General features: G+C 41.3%; 1 protein-coding gene across 1 annotated transcript in view; it reads right to left on the reverse strand.

Moving 5' to 3' along the window:
- PPP4R2 (protein phosphatase 4 regulatory subunit 2) overlaps positions 1–16,005 on the reverse strand; it is a 31,725-nt gene extending 15,720 nt beyond the window's left edge. Inside the window, exons 1-2 of the mRNA XM_065642843.1 lie at positions 15,931–16,005; positions 15,097–15,178 (exon numbers count right to left, since the gene is read on the reverse strand). Of these exons, the coding sequence (XP_065498915.1) occupies positions 15,097–15,178; positions 15,931–15,964 (116 nt within the window). The 5' untranslated portion in view covers positions 15,965–16,005. The remainder of the gene's footprint in view (positions 1–15,096; positions 15,179–15,930) is intronic.
- Positions 16,006–18,914: the final 2,909 nt, after the last annotated feature.

An 18,914-nucleotide genomic window follows, 5' to 3' on the forward strand; every position in this document is an offset into this window, starting at 1 on the left:
GGAAAGTTACTTTTCCTGTTTTGCCAGTCTGTGAAAGTGACATGTAGAAGCTGATACCAACTAAACCCTTGAAACTCACTTGCATCTTACCCACAGAGAAAACCATTTAGTTCATAAACAATGGGTAGAACTGTTAAGCCAATGCAACACAAAATAATTAAGATAAAAATAGCATATCCTCCTAATTAGCAAAGCGATCTATATCTACACCTCTAGAAACTAAGTTATCAGCATCCATTGAAAGACTGGTCACTGAGAAAGCCAGACAGTAGTAGTGAGAAGAAAAACAAATGGCAAGTATCTGTCTTCAAGAAAAAAAAAAATCTTCCACATGTACCACAACCTCCCTAAGAACAACTCCAGCATTAGGATGCAATATCTCTGGTTTAGCTGCTTTGTCACAAAATGGGAGACACCAAAAATAAAGTTTGGTCAATACCTCCTGTAATTAAACCAAGAGCCAAATGGAAGCAAAAGAAAACTCTTCCACGCAGTTTTATGTACAACCTCATTCAGTTTTATACACTGGAAAATAACTGACAAACACTTTAAACTCCGTAAAGAAACCAAACTGAAGAAATTCCATGGAGAAAATACTACTCACACTTTCTTCTGAGCAGGCACTTTTATAAATACTTGCTCTTCCTACTCAGCATTGTACATAATCGGCCTTTTCTAAATGCACATTGTTGTCTTCTAAATCATATTTTTCCTGTCTGCTACGCAAACTTGTGAACTTGTACCAGCAAATTTGAGAGCTCTTCTATAGCCACTCAAAAAAAACCACCCTGGGAACACTGTATTATCTGTAAAAACAATCTTCATAAACAATACTTTAAAAAAAAAAAACAGTTGATCATAAAATGTTTTGGTTCAGTGTACTCTCATTCTAGAAAATGACAACTTTGAAGTTATATACATTTTATGGATATCTAAAGCATGTTTCACTAAAATATCTGAGTCAGCCTGTGTAAATACACCTGTATAAATACAGTTCCCTTGGGCTAACGAGCCTGTTGTTTCACAGATCATAAGCTGACATTTCTTCTAAAATGAAGAGCCCACTGCTTCCCTCCCACCAGCTCCTGCAGCATACTTCCCTTGTATCAACCTAAAGATTTTGCTCTGACATACAGAAAAATAGAGGAAGAAACTAATTTTCGGAAAAAAGCATCTAGCAAGGAAAAAAGTCACCATAGGCAGTAATGAATGGCAAAAAAGCAGCAACCAAAGCACACTTCAGAACTATAGCTTGTCCGTGTATGTAGATATAGATATATCTCTCATAGCAGAACCGCGCATCTCAGATTCTCCCAGGACCGATAGAAATCCTGGTAGCTTAACTCAACAATTAATTTTTTTTAAAAAGTGCCTTCAACAGTCATGCAACAGACGAAAGCATAGAAGCTAAGACAAAATCCAACAGTTCAGTCTTTGTATATTACTTAAAAACATGATGCTACGTCCTAGATTTGATGTATGCTAATAACTGTGCTTTAAGGTACAAAAATATGTTTAACATCATGATACTGCACCAGAACGCAGTCCCTGACTTTGCAATTTAAATAAGAATTAAAAACAGAGAAACATGGATGAAAACACTCCAGTGTTTGAAGACACTGTGTTTTACAAATATTAAACAGGAAAGCAAACAGCACCTGACAGAACAGCCAATAGTATGGCAAATGTAAGCAAGTTCTGAGAATATTTACATATAGTTAGAGGCAGCATGAGAACAGGCTAAAAAAAAAAAGTGGGGAAATACATGTAAGACATGAAATGAGCAAGCAGAGATTAAATAAAAGGACAGGCTACACAAGAAACCACACCAATAAATGAAAATTAAAACAAAAAAATCCCACACACAAACACACAAAACCCCAGGATGGGGTCAGAATTACTAAGTAAAGACAAGAAAGCTAAGCCCTATGAAGAAAGACAAAGGAGTATAACGAAACTCTACAGTCAAAACAGTACTACAATAACGTTCTTATTCATTGAAAGTTGATGAGGCAGCAAAAATGTCTCCACTGGATAGGGAAGGAAGAATTAAAAACCAGATTGATTTAGACAAGGGATATAACCTAGCATTACCAGAGCAGAAAGAAGTATGAACACAATCCTAAGTAACTTTGTTTTCTAATAAAAGCAACTATTTCACACCTGTACTTGAACTACATGATTTTCTGTTGGAACTAATCCATTACTACAGATCAACTGTAGTTTGCCAAGCAACATCAACCAAGTTTAGAAATCCAGCAGTTCTATTTAATAAACAGCACTCTGTGACAAGGGACAGAGGTCACCTACAGACAGAAAGCAGTTCATGTAATCTGATGCTGTGCTTTGATTTAAAAGAATTACTAGCACAAAGTTGCTTCCAAGGTACGATTGCTTCTCTACTAACATGATTTGCACAGAATTAATCTTTCCAAATATGCATATCGAAAACAAAATTGCATTTTACATGGAAACGATCTAATCCAATCACTCCCAGAGTGCAAAGACTTCCCTCCCATTCCCTTATCTCCCGCTTAGTCAGAATGTTTGTACTGATGAAACTGAGAAAGCAGCTTTCTCACTTACTGCACTGGTTATTGTGAAAGAGGAAAACCCTCTGTCGAAACCTTGTGCTATCAAGATGGCTTTTGTATGTCAGAGAATTAACCGATATTTTCTTCTGACCGTTGGTAAAGTTCTTATATTTGATTCTTTTGCCACTTAGTAGATGCACTTTGGGAAACTTGAAATTTCAACAAATAAGAGCAGAAAGTCAGAAACATTAAACAAATCTGTTAAGACAAAGGCAAGATTTGACAAACATTAAAAGCCAAGTAACAGAAGTAAATAGTGAAAAGCAACTTAAGAACCTGAAATGGAAAATTTTGAAGTCTGGAGAACCACAGAAAAACATTAACTTTCAGAGAAATAGAACAAGAAAGGAGACAAAGCTGTAATTGCAATATCCCTACCTCCATCATAAAACACAGTGCTTCCCCTACTGCTCTTAAGAAAAACTATCCATGTTGAACAAGTAATACAGTTCTTTCTCATGTATTTAGGACTACACTGGAAGGCTTTGCTATGACACTTCAATCCCTAACATTACTATATAACTTGGACACTAAGTGTAGATTGGACTACAAGTCTCCACAAGTGCAGAAGACAGCTAGTATAAGTTACCGATCTCCCTTTTTAGTAACTATATTAAAATATCAGACACAACTCTAAGGTAGTACACATGGCTTACACACTTCATACAAACTGTACCAGATTTTAAGTTTCAGACTTCAGTAAGACTTGTGGAAGGTTAAGCCAGGACAATACCTAAAAATAACTGAACAACAGGAAGAATTCAGAGTGCCTGAAACAAGGCTACCTCCTGAAATAAAGGTACAGCAATTATTTCGTAAATCTTTCTGGAATTGCTTCGAAGATTACAGGTTTAATTAAGAAAAACATTATACTGAAGGAATGTTAAGCTTATGGAGACCTTAAGAGTCCCAAGAGTCCTGGTGGGATGTCTGTCTTCAGATTTCACAGTGGTTAAGTTCATTGCAAAATTACTTGGTTTAAATTTTAAGAAGATGCCATCTGTTCTGGAGAGATGCTATATGCCACAAAGAACATAAAATGAAAAGGAAAACAAAGCAGATCTACTATTGATTCTGTTCATTGCATAGGCCATAAAAGAAACATCAGAACTTAGCAAGAGAAGGGAGGACTGCCCTCTACACCCTTATCCTACTATTAGGTCTCTGAAAACAGAAATAAACTTAAAACCAGTACAAAATAGTATATTTAGAATGCAAACACTCTACATACAGCTACAACGATTTTAAGCCAAAGTCCCCAGAACACAGAAGGAAGGAACCCAAGGACAATCTTGGAGGGATTCACCTAACACATAAGAAGAAATAAGAGTAGTTTATATTAGCTTCCCCCTTCCTCCCCAGTTATTGTTAACTGAGATTAGACTTCCACAGACACTATTTATTATATAAATAGTAAATATTGCTTCTTAATGAAGAGTGCTCAGTGGTAGAGACAGGGCTTTTGATTTCTTCAGAAAACACCTCTGAAAAATTTTGTGAGTAGAAAGCTGGCACCACTGAACTCCCATGAACGGGGAGATGAGCTATGCAGTGGTTCAGTGGGGTTTTCATCACGTGCCCCCCCACATACTCACCTTCGTGCCTGGTCTACACAGGAAGGGCCAAGCCTGCTGCGCAGCTCCCACACCTTCCTGTGATCCCGCACACGGGGAGGTGAAGCAAACCACTAGTCTAACCACAAAATTAATGCTACAGATAAGCAAGAGTAAGATGTGTGATGTGACAATAGAGAGCAGAGCCATTCCTTTAAGCAGCTGCCCTCACGTACCAGATATAAGAACATACCTTAATATTGGAAACTAGTGGAATTAAGTAATTTAATTTTGAACTTATTTTCCTACTTCTCGTGCTTTACTTTAACACTCATTTTTTTGGTGCAATAATTTTAGTGCCATCATTTTGAGCACTGTTGCTATTTTCACCATCCACACAGTGCAGATTAACAAGGGAAATTCCAAGTAATGCCAATAGATTTACACAATAAAATCCCCCGTGCATCAATGCAGGCTAGTTTCCTAAATGATTCTGGCAAACACAACCTACATTAAAACCATAAGTAAGTGCTAGATTCTTATTCATGTTTCTGAATGAGCAATAAATTTTAAATTTTAGGTGATACAGCACAGTGAATTTACTGGAACATTGTGCTTTGCTCTTAAGTGGTATCCTCCTGTTAGGAAACACCCTGGTAATCACTCTTCCTGGGGGAGCTTCCTGTTCACTTTCACCTGGTAATTCATGTAAAATTAAAACACTCATGTTTTATCTTCAGTAGGATTTGACCTCATGTTACCTTTCACTTTAATTAAAAATACATTGAAGAGCTCGAAAGAGGAAAAACTGGTATTTCGCACAAGCACAGAAGGTATTTTTCCATTTTCACTTGCTGATTGTTGTCAGCCTAATTTAAGTCTTTGCTCTCCTCCTTGTGAGCCCGACGAGCTCATTGCAGAACCACGGAAACCGGAATACAATAGAACTACATCTACTTCGGTAGAGTGTTCACCTCTCTACTACTTGCAAATTACTACTGCTATTGCCAGGAACAAAGATTAAGACTTAGTTATGGAAACAGACAGCTGCTGAAGACATTAAAGTAGTATCTGTAATCATCAAGGGACTAATTCTGATCTCTCCTGATAAATATTCAGCTGACTCCAACAAAATACAGCTGTTCCACAGAACAGAAAAAATTTGAACTAAGAGTCAGAATTTTTCAAGAAAGTACATTTGGTAAAATAGTTACCTAAAAACAAATGAACACAAACACATTTCATTTTCTTTTATTTTCAAGGCAAAAACTGACCATAGAACAAAAGAGGACAAGATCACAACAGATTCTTCATTCAGGAATTAAATTCCTTGAGGCAGAGTAGAAAGTGATACATACAAAGTAACTAAGAGCCTACAAAACTTCCACAGGCCATCAGCAGTGGCTTATCTATAAAGATGAAAGTGAAAGTGCATTTTATTTTCATTGAATTTTCCTCTTCCACTTGAAAATTCACTTGAAGTTATCTTGGGCTGCTAAGAATAAACTGGTGTATTTACTGATCAATTTCACCTACTGTGCTTCTGCATTATGTACCAGTATTTCCATTCTCACCTTACTCTGATTTCTTATTCTTCATATATTTCATTTATGCCTATATTCAAATACATTTCTTAAAAATCTCAAGTTTTATTGCAAGCAGAATTATCACCCCCGATACTGACTTTCTCATAAAGTGCACATCGACTGCAAAGCTCTCCAAGTCTTACTAACGCAGACTTTTGGATAAGCATCAATTACCAGCTAAGTACTCCTCCATCTGAGCAGCATCAACTATAGTTAACCTATTTATTTACAATTTAGTTATATTTCCTATTGTGCAGAAAAATCACTAGTTCAGAGAACCACACTAAACTTATGCAACAATATATGGAGCTCTAGTATCCCTGCTGTCACATTTTAGAGCATACTTTACCTCAACAGATTTTATTTCTCTAGTTCTGGATAATTTTTTTTTACCAATATTCTGTGTAATTATTACATTTAGCTTTGTGAAAAATTTAGTTAGCACCCATTGTACTAGATTATTTTAAAATCATCTGAGTTTTGTGTGCTTTTAAATCTGATTGATAACCTTCTAAATAATCTTTCCTGGGTAACTTAATTATATGGCACACAGAATTTTCAGGAACTCTCAGCAAACACTGTGTAGAGCAATGTTTTTCAGCCCACATCTGCCTCATTTGTGTAGAATATATCTTCGAGACAGGGACTGGATTACTGCATATTTCTGCAACACTTCCTACAAGACTTTGATTCAGTTATTACTACAACAAACTATACTAGAAACAATTATTCCAAAGAGGCACAACTTCAGTGACCATATTATTGAAATTTCATTTTTAACCTGTAAAGGACATTCACATCAACCTCAGAATTACAAACAAAGTTTCACTTAAGCAACCAGCACAAAGAGCTCAGGAGGGGGAAAGTATTAGACTTCGGTCATGAGCTACAGTCACACAAACACTAGGAACATTTATATTCATTTGTTCTACCAACAATAACTGTAGCTGCATTTGAACAGCACTAGCCAAATAGATCGTCAATAGAAGATAGGTATTATCTGTGCCAAAATAACTCCCCAAGACCACTTACATAGTAATCTAGATCTGCCTTTAACATGATTGGACATTTGCTTGAAATTTAGACAACCACATTTCAGCTCTAACAATTCCATGGATTATTCTCATCTTTTCCTTGTTTCCATTTCAGATAAAATTTCACTGAACAGATTAGTATTCACTGATGATGCCATGCACTGTATTATAGAGATTCTGCAGGAATATCATAGCACAATTCAGAGTGCGTCCCACTCAATAGATATGGCACAGGAAAATACTCCATCCAGAAAGGGCACAACATAATTCTATAGTACTCTGGAGTTGATGCAGGCAGAATATAGACACATTAAATAGATGACACGTTCTCAATGAACCTGTACAGCAGATGTGCAGAGTCAAAACTTCAGTAAAGTATTATACAATAAGTGAAGCATATTCAAAAGTCTTCCTGAACTTACAGCAAGTTAAAATTACTACTTCTATAGGAGCTGCCTACAGACTGCATTTGGATGACTGCATATATAAATACATCACCTCTTCTATACCCAAACTAAATTCCGTGTATCTACTAATATCAGACACTGAAGTTATTCCAGGTATCACCAGTTTACACAGAATAATAAAAGGAATGCTGCAATTCACCTGGTAAGTGTAGCTATTGCTGTTAAATGACCAGTGCATCGAGATCCACAAGTTACATCAGAAAAGCAGTAGAGCCTGCTGAGATAATACTATCAAATCCCTACTACACTGAGCAATAAAGCTGGGAAACCAGATAAATGAAAATGTATCCTGTACTACTACTATTGGATTTGAATTTGCTTTATGCTGTACTCCTATGCGTGCTAGTTCGTGCATTGTCCTACAGAATGACAGGCTTCCCTCAGGTCTGAAAGCAGTACTGCTAGCACCAGGTAAACTGCACTTCCTTTACTAATTCCTTCCAAAACCAGAAACAAAAGCCATCCAATTGGCTTCTACACAAGGCAGTTCAGTTGACACACACATAAACTTGGGCTGACAAGCTGTATCCTACCTAAGTGACCTAACACACTGGCATGAGGTATTCTTCATCACCACACTCCCCCTCACGACTTCTGAGCAAAGCCTCATCAGGTGTAGCTATCATGGAAATCTTGTAACCATCTTCAAGTGGTATTATTTCTAAAACTGAGGCCTGCTAAGACACCAGCTTTGTGAAAAAACAGCATGTCTGATTTACCCACAAACCTGATAATCCTTCCCAAAATCTGTAGAGGAAGAGGGAGCAAGGCTCATCAATTACATGGTAAAGACAGAAAAAACATCTTTGCTACTATAAAGTGTAATATGAAGTGGAACAATAACAAAATGTCTGGGAAAGTATTTCACGTGAAATAGTAATGAGCAAGGCCACCAAGGAACAGGAGACTTGAGGACCACTGGAAAAGACAGAGGTAAAGTTGAGGCAGCCACTACAGCTATGAAGAAACATTACTAAGAGGTAACGGTAAGAACTGATAGAAATTCTGAGGATGAGCACAAATTCAACTAAGCAATGCAGAACTGTGCCTGAACAATAGAAGATGCCAACAGAAGGATACTAAAGGTAATAGATGGGGCTTTGAGCAACCTGGTCTAGGGGAAGGTATCTGTGACCACAGCACAGGGTATGGAATTAGATGATCTTTAAGGTTCCTTTCAAACCATTCTATGATTCAGGTGACCAGAAGCACATGAAACTGTATTAACTGCTACAGAACAAATGGGGGGCAGGGGAGGGAGTGGGTGGAGCTCTGTGCAAAGTAACAGTGAACTGTCTGCAAAGAGACTAGAGGGAGTGTGCTCACAGAACAGACTGTTTATTGCTCCAGGGAAGAGATGTACTTACAAATGGAAGTCCGCATGCACATACAGTTACATTTGCAGTCAAAATAGCCCTATTACACCAAAAAGGTTACCAAAGCTATGAGGAGTTTGCCTTTTCTCTTGCATTACGTATGTATTCTATAGAGACTAAAGTTTACTAAGATCAGTTTGCCATGCACGTTTTATAATGGTAGTTGAAGTCTGACCTTTATACTGTAAACCCCACTCCCAATAGATATGAAGTAGCAGCATTAAAACTCTATAATAGTGTGCATTTCCTAAAGGAGCAAGTGATTTCACTTGTATCACAATTAAGTCCTCTGAAATGCTACAACTGTACACTTGATACATATATATTTTTTAAATATAGGTACAAAAGCCAGGAAGCTAAGCTACCTTTGACAAAGATAAATCAGCAGGCTTTTCAATTGAGATTTCCGTCCATTGGAGGCATCAGTGGATTACAAAACAGAGAACAGTGTCAGTGGAATGGGAATTAGTGAGGAATAAGTCCAGCCACTTAGTGGAATGGAGTTACTAAGAAATAATAGTAGGAAACAATGCAAGGAAGTTTACTCACATCTCTTGCTTCACTGAGAACATGGAAATGGAAGAGGCCTATACTAACAGAGGCACAGAGACTTCTTTCAGAAAATATTATCCTGTTCATTATGGCAGAAACTTGAAAATTGTTTTATTTCACTTTAAAAAAAAAAAATTATATTCCCCCAGTAGTGCTAAAGATTTCCAGGTAAAGATTTGCTTCCAAATCAGACCAAAATTTTCAAACTAGTCAAAAAATACTAGCATTCACATGTCAAGCAACAAAACTGCTAGCTGAATAAAACTGAAAAAAAAAAAAAAGAAAAAATATAGAGTTAAATTTAAGCATGGGAAACAAGCTAGAGGACATATGGCTACAAAAAACTACATATTTGTAACATAAAAAGGGAAATTACTATACAAGAGTTCAGAATATGTCCTTAAAACACTAAAGCTGAGAACAGAAACTTATTCTCATCCATGCTCACTGCTACCATATTTCCACTCACGTCTTTTCTACAGCCAACAAACCATTTCACTCCTGTAAAGAAATAATATTTAAGATAAACTGATCCAAAAGTGTTTCAAAAATGTAGTAAAAAAAAATTTCACTGCTTCATAGGGTACATGAAGCAGTATCAAAGGGTCATATTTTTGTTTGCCATTATCTCTGACAGAACTACAATTATGTAACTTAGATTTATAGTTATATAAATTACTAACAGCAAATCGTGCCTGGTCTACCTGACTGACTCTGCCGATGGGGGGGAAAAAAAAAAGCAAACACTATTTTGGCTTTACCAAGACACACAGCACACTCTCCCACAGCATCTTTGCAGCCAAGCTGGACAGCTACAGACTGGGTGGACCATTAGGCCTACACAGTAGGGGTTGTGGCCAACGGAGTCCGAAGTCTGACCGCAACCCAGTACAAAGGATGTTGCTCAGAGTCAATACTGGGGCCAAGACCCGTGCTGAACATCTGTCACTGCGGCTCTGTTGTGACAAAGGCTGCCTGCACACTGGGTTACATTTGCAACATCAGAGAAAGCGATTATACCCCTCTGCCTGGCACTTAAGAGTCGCTAACCACTGTGTCCAGTTTGGGGTCATGCAATAAAAAAAAGAGAGCAGAAAGAGTGACATGACTGGAAGGCCACTAAGACAGTTCACAGAGCTAAGACAGCATGTCTTCCATAAAACAGGCAGCTATGGTGGAGGAATCTTAACTGCTGCCTTTCACAACTCAAGGGGTAAACCGTGTACAGTCAAGATTAAAACAGGTTCCCTTCACACATACACAAATGGGGGGTAAGAAGCAGTGATCCCAGCTTGCTCCAAGGGAAACTCCGGGCTGCAGCAAGGGAAATCTTATTCCCAGTGCACGTGGTTAAGCAGTGAAACAAGGACTCAAACAGAGGTGATGGAACTGCCACCACTGGAGATGTTAGGCAGAGCTGCACAAAGCCCTAAGCAACCTAAATTTTGGAATTAGCTCCCCTCAAATACAGGGCCTGACTGGATGACCTCCAGAAGTCCCTTCCAGCTTACATTGTTCTATGATGATACTACAGATGTTCATATTTGCTCTATAATCACATGTACTTTACAGAAAAGCATTTCTGTTGGTCCTCAACTGAAAAGACCTCTGTCTTCAGGCTTAGATGAGGTGCAAATTAATATTTCAGATCTTCCAAGGAAACTCTGAGGAAAGAATCTGACTACACAAAGAAATAAAACCAGAATGTATTTTAATGGCTGTTTATACTGCATTCATAGAACTGGTATAACTACATTACATCCTGGCCAGGCCAGTGATCTCTGCTTAAGCCTAGAACTATTTTACAGTTAATCACTTCTGCCTAGATACTTTATTTCTCCAGATTTTGGTAGTTCACTACTTATTTCTGGATTCCTTCACTGTCAGTAAGCCTCTGTATTATACTTTCCACTATAGTAAGCCATTAAAGGTGTGCTTCATAGGTTGCCTGCCCCAAGGCAGGTGTGGAGGAAATGCAGAGAAAATCGACAAAATTTTTTATTGTTTTTGGTTTTTAAGTTTTACTTTCAACTTTATAACCAAAGGAAAATTCTAGTTTTCCTTTCCAGTCCAACAAATTGGATTTTCTTGATGAAGTACCTAAACAAAGGGTTTAGAAACATTTTTGCTCATGAAGGGGCAGAGCGATTTTAAATCCAAGAGAATTTCCTAATAGGTAAGAGAAAACGTACTTTAAATACAAAACACAAGGTCACAATTGATAAAGAATGGGTATGACGATGACTTAAGAATTCTTTGGAAGAAGAAAAAATATTTCACTTTTGCATTTCACTTCTAGTACTGCAGTGCTGTGATTTTTGTACCGCCTCTTAAGGCTGTTTTCTTAAGGCTGTTTTTAATGCGAAAAAAAAATAGATAAATTGATTTATTATGCAAAAAAAGCACAAAAACATTGCTGTATATGAAAAACTTCTTTTAAAACAGCCTAAGTATTAAGAAATTTTGTTTATCTTCACTTTACTCAGTTTTGCAAGTCACACTGATCTTTTACAAACTAGAGGAAAGGAAATCATGATGATCTTCCCTGATTCTACTTTGTCTCACTAAAGAAATTCCATGTTAGTATCTCAGTAAAGTGTCAAATCAATTAAGGAGTACATCACTCCTCTGAAAAGAAGTCCTAGGACTCAACGCAAGACTAAAAAAAAAGAAAAAAAAAAGGTTGAACCACAAACTTTATATTTCACCCAAGGCTAAGTCTTACCATAGCAACTGTTAAGAAACAAAAATATGTTCTAAGTAGCCAAGCAATCAAACTTTTGCTTCTGTTCACCTATAAAGGAAGTTTAGACAGGCTTTTGTAAATGCAGGCCATCATTCCATAAACAATTAAGTGAATGGTTAACTTCGCACAAGAAGAGAACGTAAACTTCAAATAGATGAAGTTAACACACGTGATAACACAATCAGGCTTTTACTGCAAGGTACTGGTAACACAACTAAGTTTATGCTGATAATATAACCAAATTTAGCAACATTTGTATTGCAGACCTTCCCTCTAAGTGAAAAAGACTTTTAATTACAGTAGAGACACACTCTGAAGAGCCTTATCATAGCTGCAGTGCTGGCTTATACAACTCTCGCCCTTTGTTCCTCCACTACGCCACCTCTTCAGCTGTGCTGGGGTTTGACATATCGGTTAACACAGACAAAACAAGCCAGGATCAATGCACTGAACCTTGCTAAAAACAGTAGTGCCAAAAAGAAAGGTACTACAACTGTGAGCAGTTTCCTGCACTAGGTTACCATGTAGCTACATAAACAGTAGAACAAGCACAAGCAAAATAGTGACCCAAGTGCTGCCTTAGACAGGACTGCTGCCAAGAGAAATACTAGTAAAATTACAGCCTAACCTAAACCTGCATTTACCTGTTCTTAACTCACTCAGATGAATAAGCACAATGAAGGAAATGGGAGCAGGGAGGTGCACACCAGCCTTATGTGAGCCTGCGCTTTCAATTTGGTAAGCAAGCTAAGCCACCATCATGCTCTGATGAGAACCTCAGAAGTAATTTTCATTTACTTCATTAGAAACCTTTCAAACTAAGTTTACTAATTGTTTACAAGACCTTTTGCAACTATGTTCAAAACAGGTTGGGGAGGAAAGAACACTCTACATTTAACCCAGGATGTTGACTGCAGCATATAATCTAAAAATCTGTATTCATCATGGAGTAAGCTAAAAAGCTGAGAGAACCTCCATGAACACTATATAACTCTCCTAGAAACAGCAACTCAAAGCAAAATATTTCACTTGTCCTTGTTTGCCTTGGTCCTCACTTACATGGGTACTTTTTGTATGCTACTTTAGGGACAGGCTGTGACTGAATAAGACCCATTGTTTTTCAATGAAAAAGTCTGCAAACCATTTGTGTAATTACCTGACTGAACCATCCTCTAAAAAAAAAAAAAAAAAAACCACACACCAAAACTGAGCTCTGAACTTCATAAAAATCCTAATAAACATCACTACAAACTATTATTTTAGATTCAATCTTCTCATTCCAAGGCAAGCTATTTATTTAATAGAAATCTAAACCAGTAATAAAGTTACTTTTGCATAACTGGAAATAAAGAATATTTAGCTCATTTTGAATTAACATGTATTTGGTAGGTTTGTGTATTCAGGAACACTTTCACAGTGATCAAGCTGTACTGGCTTAAAAATACATTAAGGTCTTATAATGCATATTACCAATCTTTATGTGAATGTTTACCAGGAGATTTTAGTTTTTACTAATTTCTTCCTGATACTTTGACACATAACACATCACTGAAAACAGAAGTATACTTGAGGAAGAAATACAGACTTCAGTAGATAATGGGAAGCAAATTAAATCTCATTGAACAATAGTTCCATGTTTGTCTCCAGATTATATTAGATACTTCTGATGTTCACATCCAACACTTTTTAAAAAACAATTTAATGCAACCAAAAGGTCCAAGAATGACAAAAAAAGCTACAGACCTGAAAAAAGCCAAATAAAACCCTGGAAAAATAGAAGGCCAAGGTCTGCATGAAGTTCCAGATGATAAATTGCAGTTCAGGTTTAAGCAACAGTTTGTAATAATCAAATAGTAACATAAGAAAAAAAAAATCTACATTTCCCAAATGGAAATAAAAATCAAGAGTTCATTCTCCAAGTTTCACATAAAGAAGAATTTTCCCAAGAACTTGCCACTACACAATCACTTTTTAAAATTACTTTGGAACATATGTAATAATAACAGAAACAATAAGACGGTCTGAAAAAATACTTCAGAACAGGAAAAATATTTTAAACATATTATACAGACAGACCACACCACAGTGAGCCCATACTAAAATAAGTACCACACCAAAATATTAAGCATTATAGCTGTGGATTTCTGCTGAGCCAAAACCTTCTATTCAAGGAGCAAAGCACGTTTCAGAACTTGCTTTTCTTTTAAAACCATTAGTTCAAGCAGTACTAGCAAGCTACCAAAAAAACAAACAAAAAACCCAAAATACACAGCTCACATACACCAAAATCTACAAACCTCTTACGTGTTAGAGGGATTCTAGAAACCCAAAGCCTCTGTGATCCCTGGTTGCTAATAAAAGACTGCTAAAAGCACGTATCTCTGGCTGAAGCCCGTAGTCTGGCACTAGGCCTCAAAAACACGGAGACAGCCCGGGCGCCAGAAAGTGAGCACCTCTACAACAAGGCACCCGGGGAAGCCTTTCCCCTTCCTGCCAAATAGTGATCCACCAGGAAGTCACCCCGCGCTGGCCCGGCCGGAGCGGGCGGCACAGCCCGGCGGGCACAGCGCACCCGGGCCCGGGACCCGCCGGGGGGCTGCGGAACGGAGCCCAGGAAAAGAAAAACTCCCGTGCGAGCTGAAAAAACGAGCGGCTACGGAAATCCAGAGGAGTGCCCGTACGTCTCCTCTGCAGCGAGTACCGACGTGGTTCTCCCCTCTTCACCAAAAGCATTTAGACAGAGTCATCGCACCGCACGGCAGATAAAGCCTAAAAGAAATAATCTAAGACATTCATATCTCTGTGTAAATAATACTATTAGCTACTGTTTACAACAGGTACTACAACAGCATACAACAGACATTACAACAGTGAGCTCAACTTTCAATTTAAAAAAAAAAAAAACAACACATTCATGTCACATAAAATGTAGAAAGAGCAACAGGTTTACTGCACTGAGGGGAATAAGTCAGACCTGACAGATACCCCTCAGCAGAGACCTCCTGCTACATAAAACTACCATCAAACAAAACTAATACATCCAAAATTAAGTGGGAACTAAGGCAAGGTTATTTGGCTCACGGAAGCAATCTACAGACAAAAAGCGAACCCAGGCAGCATCTCAGTGACTTAAAACGCAGAAATGTTACACGCTACAACTAAACATCACAACAAAAAGTCACACTTACATCGTCTCTCCAGTCTTAGCAACATGACAAAGAAACTGATCCAGTATTGGACACACTTCCTTCTTTCCTCTCTTCTCAAAATCTGTTGGTATGAGAAAGACACAAAAGGAATGGTAAAAGACGACAGGATAGAACAAAAATTAATCATAATTAGGGGCTTATTTGCTTTAACGCTTAGCACAGCTCCCGCAAAAGTATTTTCACACTTTAACAATGCTTCAGTTGTTCCCAGGAGCTCTGCCAGCTTCCCAGCCCTGTAAAACACTTATTATTTTCGTGTGGAGAAACTACGTGCATCTGAGTAGCAAAAGTTGATTTGCAACTTCTTCTGAGCAGCTACAACAGCGAAAGAGGCTGATTTCCTCAGGCTGCGCCCAGCAAGGCAAGCTAGCCCAGAAGCGGACTGGGAAAGGAGAAAGAAGGTGAGGGCAGAGGAGGGGAGGCAGGCGGGGGAGCAAAGGGCACTCAGGCAGGGGATCCCCGGGCCTGGGGAAGGGGAGCCGGGGGGTCACCAACCTCCCCCAGCCCAGAGCGAGCCCGGGGATGGCCCGGGCAGCGGGAACTGGGGGCTCTCCCCCCCCTCCCCACAGGGACCCCCGGGCCTCTCCCCACCCCCGGGACCCCCTTCCCTCCCACGCGGGCCGCCCCCTCCCCGCAGCGCGGGGACCCCGATCCTCGTCCCGCCGGAGGGGACCCGCAGCCACGGCCACTCCTTCCCCACACGCGGGTCTCAGCTGCGAGGGAGGACCCCTCCACCGCCCCACCCCGTCTCCCCTTCAGCGTGGGGACACCGCTCCCCCACCCCCCGCTCTCCGCGACAAGCCCCGGCACCACCTTTCAGAGCCTCCTGCAGCCTCTCGACATCCATGATCCGCCTGAGCGTCTCCCCCCCGCTCCGCGCTGCTCCCCTCCTCCAGCCCCCCCCCGCCCCACGCAGAAAACGGGCTCCAGCCGCCGCGCACACACAGAGACCCGGGGCTCAGCAACCCTCCAACATGGCGCCCGGGCCGTCCCCGTGCGCGGCCCCGACAGCCCGCCCTCCTCTCCCTCCCGCCCGCCGGGGGGCGGTGGCGCGCAGGGGGCGGGGCCGCGGGGCGGCCCTGCGGGAGGCGCCGGGCCGGGCCGCCTCGGGCTGCAGCGTCTCCTCAGGCCGGGGGTACCGGCCTTTTCACGCCGGCCCCGGGGGGAAGGGGATGGGAACGCGGAGCTCCTGCTTGACTGGCGGGGCGGCCCCGCCCCGGCCCCTCAGGGAGCGTGTGCGGCTTCCTGCCCCCTCAGGCCGAGGGTGACTGTTCCTCCTCCGCCGTGTTTGTGCACAGATACACCTGTCTCCCTTTTATTCTCGAAAAGGAGCTGCGTTCCCCTTTCCTCACTCTACCCACCTCTCCCACCTTTTTGCGTGCTTTCAAGCCCAGCACCCGCTCTCCCCCGCACAGGCTGCCCGTGCTCCCGGGGACGGGCCCTCCTGCCACCCTGTGCCACCCCTGAGCTCTGACCACGGGGACACGAAGTCCAGGCGGCCTCTTGTCACTCCTTTGCGAACAAGGTCCCCGGGGAGGCAGGAGCGGGTCACCCAGAGCAGGGACTGGGGGCTCTGGCCCCGCCAACCCCAAATGCATCGGCAGGACTGAGCGACACTGTCTAGTTGTTCCTGGGGGAAAGGGAAACGCTAATTCAAAAACACAAAACAAAAGGTTGTAAATAAGGCAGCCAAGTATCAATGCCAACTGTCACTCAAGGCACACGTGAGCCGGCGCATCTGCAGCGGTTCACTATTAAGTGAGGTCCTGCGATAGACCAGATCGTGTCCCGTTCTCCCAAGCCCCACGCACGGAGGCAGCCGGTGTCCCTGCTGCCCTGCTCACGCATCCCGGCAGCCACGCGTGCGGAGGTGTCCGTGCTGCCCTGCTCACGCATCCCGGCAGCCACGCGTGCGGAGGTGTCCGTGCTGCCCTGCTCACGCATCCCGGCAGCCACGCGTGCGGAGGTGTCCGTGCTGCCCTGCTCACGCATCCCGGCAGCCACGCGTGCGGAGGTGTCCGTGCTGCCCTGCTCACGCATCCCGGCAGCCACGCGTACGGAGGTGTCCGTGCTGCCCTGCTCACGCATCCCGGCAGCCACGCGTGCGGAGGTGTCCGTGCTGCCCTGCTCACGCATCCCGGCTGATGGCAAGAGCAGCTCCGCTGCCTACAGCAGGAACACCGACTCCGCTGCACCACCTCAGAGCAGCCCCTACAAATATCATAATGCCGGTGGCTGTACTAACTTTTCCACTCTCCCACGTGCCGGCTTATCAACAGAAAACCTTTCACGTGCCTGCATTTCTTAGAAATGCTGCTAATGCCACAGCAAAATCACCCAGTTTGTGGACCACCACAAATGGCTAAAAGACAAACATGGCACCTGTAGAGAGACAAAAAGATACGACTTGGCAAAACCTCTAGAGGAAAAAAACCAAACAACCCCCCACCAAAAAACAACCAACAAACCCTGGTGCACAAGGTGGCATTAAAACCATAGTGAATTTAGCTACTGTATTTCCTCTGACCACTTTGCCCATCATAGAGACAATGAACAATGTTCATTATGGGCCACCCTGCCCTTACAGCTCTGCTAACATGGCTCTCCCTGCCCCTGGGGCACATGTACCTTTCCAGCATTAGAAATTATGCATTAACTGAAACTACATTAGTTTCCATTTATAATTCGACAATAAAATGCTCTCTACAGCATTAAAAATATCCTCCCCCAAAACATCAGTGAAAAATTTCCTCGACGCAGGAAGAGCTGTGTTGAGAAAGGAGTTGAGAGAGGACACGGGAAGGTTTTAAAGCGAGCAGCGGACATAGGGCTGAAACAAACACTGAGGCCTCTGCAGGTGCACCAACAACACACAAGGGCGATACAATCAAGGTTACAGGTTACCCTGCATCCTTTTCCTTGAGGTCCACTTTATTATTTTAAAAGAGATATCAAAGTCCAGTTACAGTAACAAAACCAGCAGCTTACCTTTACAACCTTCAAAACAGCGGAGACCAGACCTTTCCTAGAGCAAAGATTCTCTTAAATAACTTCTACATCCCAGCTGACAGCATTTCCCCCAGACACCCCATTAGCTCCCAGCACAGCTTGGCCCTTGTAATAATTCCCAGACCTGGTCACATGCCCTCAATTTTCAGCTCTTCCCGAGGAACTGCTTTTCCCAGCATGATTGCTCTTAAAGAATCCCACCAACTGAAATAAGCCTAGAGCGGCATTAAATGTGCATATTAAAGACTAGTGTGGTTAAACAACCTACTTGAAAAACCCTGGGAGAGCAAACTGAATCATCCTAAAAAACATCTCGTTCCATTTACAGGTATCACCAAAACCAACAAAATAAAGCCCATCATTGTCAATTTGAAAAGTTGTGTTGCTAGCCTGTTCTTTTAAAACAGTAAAAAAAAATACAGTTGTTCCCAAGATACCTAGAATTACTATTGAAAACTGGGACAACACAGCATTTCTTCACTAAGAAAGCAAGTTGCATAATTTTTTTTTTTTTTTCTGAATTCTTGTATGACATTCTGTACAAAAAGATAAGCCTAATTTAACAGTTTCTAATAGAATAAAATAGACTCGGCCATTTTGTTAAGCACTTTAGAGCCACTTTCTGCACTCAGAAGGTACCAGGTGAGTTTTGATGCTAACGCTGCACGATGTGGCAGGTGTGCTCGCGGCGCTGGGACTTTCTGCACGTTTGCTACACGCAACTCACACATTTCCTTGGTGCTACTCTGCAACACAGACCCTGCTCTGAGGATGGGGAAAGCCACTGG

The sequence above is a fragment of the Caloenas nicobarica genome, chromosome 11, assembly GCF_036013445.1.
Source record: "Caloenas nicobarica isolate bCalNic1 chromosome 11, bCalNic1.hap1, whole genome shotgun sequence".
Classification (NCBI taxonomy): Eukaryota; Metazoa; Chordata; class Aves; order Columbiformes; family Columbidae; genus Caloenas; species Caloenas nicobarica.